Source organism: Solanum stenotomum, chromosome 1, assembly GCF_019186545.1.
Source record: "Solanum stenotomum isolate F172 chromosome 1, ASM1918654v1, whole genome shotgun sequence".
In the NCBI taxonomy this organism is placed as follows: Eukaryota; Viridiplantae; Streptophyta; class Magnoliopsida; order Solanales; family Solanaceae; genus Solanum; species Solanum stenotomum.
This window is the reverse complement of record NC_064282.1, coordinates 16,324,087-16,329,399: the sequence shown is the minus strand read 5'-3', so window position 1 is coordinate 16,329,399 and position 5,313 is coordinate 16,324,087. Positions and strand designations below refer to the sequence as shown.

Here is a 5,313-nt window from a genome sequence, read left to right as displayed (position 1 = left end):
GTCAACTATATAAATCTTTAATATTCATATAACAGGTCATCGATATATGTACTTGCAAGATTTACTAGTTATTATAGTTGGACCAGTTTTATATTGGATATCAACCTAACAGTAACTCTCCTCCTTTATTATAAGTTGGCTATGCACTCACATAGAAAAAGATTTTATAGAGATTTGTTGGATGACTTTTTATATGTTACTAATAAGAGTTTAATTTATAAATCACCTTATGCTGACCCCAAAAATGTCCTTAGCTTTATAACAAATGACTTTATGCTCCCCTAATATAGATGATGACTTCTACCAATAGTTTTATTAAAAGATATTTTTTCAGTCCTACCTTGGGTTCCATTTGGTGATGATAATAGATAATAATCTACATTGGTTCAAAACTAATGTAGTAGGTAAACAATTTATGCCCGCAATCATTCAAGATAAGGCTTGCATCAGATCCACTGTACTAAAGGGTTAATGTGCAAGTTCTAGTATGAAATGGCATATATCGATCCAATGAATTTCTAGCACAAGTGTTCAACTACTTAATTCAGACTTGTTTCTTGAAGTCATAAGTAAATAGGAGTAGTATGTATAATGTTGCAGAAGTGATAATAAAAGTAGTAATATATGAAGGAATATACATGTAGAATTATTCACATATGTCACATCATGACCTTCAATTTCATCTATAATCTCTGTTTCTTAATGTTCTTTTGTGCCTCTTCTGTATCATTTTTCATGGAGATTATCACATTACAACTTAATCAAAAACCTTTGGATCATAAATGACTATAGGACTTCTTACAATGTGCCGGGAGCTTTTCCAAGTGAGTGAACCTGACAATATTATAGCATTTGACATTGGTTTTGCCTTCACAACAACCTTGAAACTTCTCTTCTGCATCGGGCGTGTGAAGGAGAGAGTCATTGGTTGTACTGTTATATCCACTCCCTTAGGAGCTCTGATGGTTGCATTATAAACAGATTTGGCTTGGCCAACATTGGTAACTCTCCTCCTGAAAATGCCTATGGTTGGTTCTTGATCACTCTTTAGGCCAAGCTGCATTGTAGGATAGTTGATAGCATCTTCGCCAGTTGCAGGAATCAGTGTGGAGCAATTTACCTGTTGTCGAAGTAAACTGGAGACTGATGATGAATTGTAGCCTTCATGGCATAAGAATTGGATATATGCCATATCATCCATGTCATAGACTAATCCAGGGCTTCTTGCTTTCATCGGATTAACTTGTCCAGCACCATACGCAAACTCTGCTTCCCTGTCCACCTTTGAGCTCATTGATCTTGCTTCAAGTTCATAAGGAAAAAGATCAAAATTTTAGAAACTACAGCTTGACAAGTATTTTGTTGTTGTGCAGTCTTAGATGATTTGATGCTCAAGTGGACTAATCTTTTTTTCGCTACACTACCTATTTGGCTTAGGGGTACTGATTTTTAGACCAAAGATTTTGTAGATTTACCAGTAGTCATGATGGCAGACTTAATAGCAGAAGGAGACCAGTGAGGATGAAATGACTTTACATAGGCAGCTGCACCACCAACATGAGGGCATGACATGGAAGTGCCAGACATGAGGGTGAATTCTGAATATTGAGTATCGCCTTTCAGACCAGTGAGTGATTTCATGGGGGTGTAAGAAGCCAAAATGTCAATTCCTGGAGCTGCAATGTCAGGCTGTACAATGCTGCATCAGAAAGCTAATTTGGAAATTTAACATAAACAATGAACTCTGACTTCCATCTAAATTTACCTTCAGAAGGTGCTTTGTTCCCGGATTTGGACCTCTTGATGAAAATGATGCGATGAATGGAGCTTTGATCTTAACTTCTTGTGATTTGTAAATTACTGCTGAAGGTAATCTGCATTTTTCAAAAGCATCACACAACTAAGTATAACAATCAGTAATTCTAGTTCGGAAATGGACTAAACAGGTTATAACATTTTTACCTGTCTGAATGCATATAGCTATTCATACTTTTCCCTATGCTGCTGTTAACTATTGTTGCAGGAGCCATGAAAATTGGGGCAGAATCAAGAAACTGATCACTTTCAATAATAGTGCCAATTCCTCCAAGTTCTTTTACAACAGAATCAACTCCCCAAGAACCTAATTGGCAATAAACAAGTTTTCCCTTTACCTTTCTAGGGTCCATTGATCCTTCACTACAGTACCTGTGACAGTGTCATATTATATGAAAGGCTACTTCCAAGAAAGATATGCCTAATAGCAACTTAATTAGTACCTTGAACTCTCTCGAGTATCAGAGCTCTTGGCGATATCAACTCCCATCGCAAGAGGATACAATTTTTGCTTTGGGTCAAACGCGTTTACTCCAATTCCCTGCACAATGCTGCTATGAGTAAATGCGTAAGAGATAAGGGGATAAAATACAACCACCCAAAGCCTGTAAAACTTTGATCTAAAGCAGTGATCCAATAGACTTGTTTTTTCTCCTTTGCATACTCAGCTTTCGTTAAGAAGGTAGAGGACTTACTGAGACTGTTCTCCCATTTCCCAACAACACCTTACTCCTGAACTCCCTATCAATGCCACTAGCTGCCACAGTTAGCACCCATGGTGCATGGTTTGCGACAGTGTTGAGGTTAGGTCCTTCATTTCCAGCGGAAGCCACAGTAAGGATCCCTTTTCTCATGGCATGAAAGGCCCCAACAGATATCACATCAGTCGTATAACCACCAGTAAGACCACCAATTGAGATGGATATTATGTCTACACCATCAATAATGGCAGCTTCAAATGCAGCTAGAATGTCAATATCTGAACAACCTGATGTCGCCCAACAGACTTTGTACATAGCTACTCTAGCAGAAGGAACTGCTCCACGTGCTGTCCCTCGGGCAAGACCAAATAAGCTTGCATCAGGTACCATACTTCCCGCTAGGGTGGATGATGTATGTGTTCCATGACCGTGCACATCAATTGGTGACATTATGTCATTTGGATCAGGTACTTTGTCCAGCTTGAAGTATCTTGCCCCTATAAGCTTGCTTGATGATCACAAAAACAAAACATGCACAAAAATTATCTCTTGCAGGTCCATTTATGTAAGTTAGGATATACAGATAAAGAAAATTTCTGAATCAAAAAAATAATTTAAGGCAATGGCTGAGGCTACTATGTCTTCAATCCTAGTAAAACAAACAATAACATTCTTTAGTAATATGCTCTACATGTGAGGAACAGATGCAGGCTAGGGTACCATGTGGACAACATAAGAAGGTATTAACTTTAAATTTCAGACACACTTTTTGAACTGTGCGCGGCTGGTTGGTTAAGTGTGACTCAGAACTACCTATTATTTATGTTAGATTTTACATGTTATGCTTCTAGAACAAAAGTAGATTCCAAGATGGATGTCAATGATGTGTAAGACAAAACTGATGACAAGGGCATATATAATTTACTTGTTGCATCCAGAAAAATTTGCAAAAAGGTGACAACTTCCTTTCCATTTGGCTGGAGGAGGACCAAGCCCATCATCCTTAAAGCTCTTTGATTGAGGAGTTACCCCTGTCAAAATATTTTCAAGAAAATATGATTGCTGCACTCTATTTTCTTTGCCAAAATGAAAAATCCAAACGATATTAAACCTGTATCGAAGACTCCCACAATAATGTTGCTCTCCCCATTCAATCTTCTTTTCGCTGTTGCAGGCAAACCAATAAATTCCCATGATCTTGTAGTATGTAGCTTCCTATATCTATTTGGTATGACAGAAGCCACTTCATCCATGCCTAGAGAAGAAGAACTCAATTTTAGCATCAAAGAAATTTGCCAAAGACTAACAAAAGTTATAGCAGAGGGATCCTAGCTACTTACTGGATAACTTGTGAACTTCATATTGAGATAACCTTGCTGCAAATGCATTGAAGATTTTTGTATAGCTATAAACATGAGATTCTGTTGCATCCCTAGTACAAATTACAACATAACAAGTCAAGAAAATTCCTTTCAAGAACTGCATTACTCTTGGATCACATGAGAGAATGACAGACTAATTTAACTAACCTTCCCTTTAAAGATGACAGGACATCAATATGTCTCTGAAATGCAGATTCTTCGTTCACCGGATTATCTTTCAAGAAAACAATGTAAAAGTCCTGCAATACAATGCAGATCAGCACAAGCAAAAACAAGATTATGAAAATGCACAGTACTAGCTTAGTGTAGTAAAAGAGTACTTCTTTTCTATCTACTTCAACAGCTTCAATGCCAGTCAAGATCAAGATAAGAAGTAGTAGCTGATAAGATAAAAGCCAACAGAAGTGATTGTTCCTCAACATTTTCACAAGACACAATAGTCCTTGTGTCATTAGTGATATGGAAGGTTTGGTGACATGCAAAAGTATTATTAGGTACAATATAATGGTAATAGCAATTAATGAGAAGAAAGATGATCTGAAGGACACTTTTAACTTAACTTCATTTTGAGGATTTTGATTGGTTGTCTTAGAAGAAAGATGGATAAAGATTGGTTGATTATTATGTGCAACTTGTTGAGAATGAAAGGAGTAATAATTTTTCCTTATTTTAGAACAGGTTCTACAGGTTCAACTGAACTTTCAATATCAACACAAATATTCATTCTGAACCTACTAACTCTAGAAATAGAATACATTGTCATATACAATATGCTCAATGATTACTGGAAGCAACAACAATGGTAGTAAACTAAAGAATTCTTATTTTTTTAAAGTAAATTGAAATCTTGAAGCATATATATACAAAAGAATAATTAATATCCATGAAAGAGATTATATTGTAATTGTAATGCATGGAAATAATGTGGCTGATATCCAAAAAGCCATTACACAAGGAACCCTGGCTAACTTGGATTTAAATGCAAGTTTTTACTTTGTTTACATTAGTAGCAAAGTTAAAAAGCTTCAAGTTTAATATGATTTTTCAAATTTTTTGTTGTGATAATATCCCATTATCCAAAGGCAACCAAATTGCATAACTATATGTAATAAGTTTAATTTTTTGTTCAATATTTAAGGACTTCTAACATTAATTGTTAATGTACCACAAGTCAATTATAAAAGTTAGTTATGTGCAAGATTATGCAGTTTAATAATAATAAATATTAGTTTATTACAATGTTTTTCTTTTTCGGAAAATAGCCTTAAGAAATACGATTTGTAAACAAAAAGTTAGGAAGAATTCATGGCTTTTAATTTGCACTAAAGAAAAGGACTAGCTACTTCTCTTAACTTTACACTTATTTTTAAAGAAAAAACTTTACCTTGAAGCAAATACGCTAGTGGTCTAGAATT

General features: G+C 35.6%; 1 protein-coding gene across 1 annotated transcript; it reads right to left on the bottom strand.

The window, feature by feature from the left end:
• Positions 1 to 583: 583 nt before the first annotated feature.
• Positions 584 to 4,537, bottom strand: LOC125862784 (subtilisin-like protease SBT4.14). Its single transcript, XM_049542912.1, has 11 exons — positions 4,219 to 4,537; positions 4,046 to 4,137; positions 3,857 to 3,948; positions 3,628 to 3,771; positions 3,442 to 3,547; positions 2,511 to 3,024; positions 2,259 to 2,356; positions 1,963 to 2,187; positions 1,766 to 1,874; positions 1,476 to 1,689; positions 584 to 1,302 (listed from the first exon to the last, which is right to left on the bottom strand). The coding sequence occupies exons 1-11, from the start codon at positions 4,348 to 4,350 to the stop codon at positions 758 to 760; spliced, it is 2,271 nt and encodes a 756-aa protein (XP_049398869.1). The 5' UTR covers positions 4,351 to 4,537; the 3' UTR covers positions 584 to 757.
• Positions 4,538 to 5,313: the final 776 nt, after the last annotated feature.

Bases quoted from the DNA above. Each gene is read 5' to 3' on its own strand.
- LOC125862784 (XM_049542912.1), bottom strand. From the start codon at position 4,350: ATGACACAAGGACTATTGTGTCTTGTGAAAATGTTGAGGAACAATCAC. The intron at 1,690-1,765 runs GTAAATTTAGAT...AGCATTGTACAG, and splicing joins GAACAAAGCACCTTCTGAAG to CCTGACATTGCAGCTCCAGG. The intron at 1,303-1,475 runs GTAAATCTACAA...ATGAACTTGAAG, and splicing joins GTCTGCCATCATGACTACTG to CAAGATCAATGAGCTCAAAG.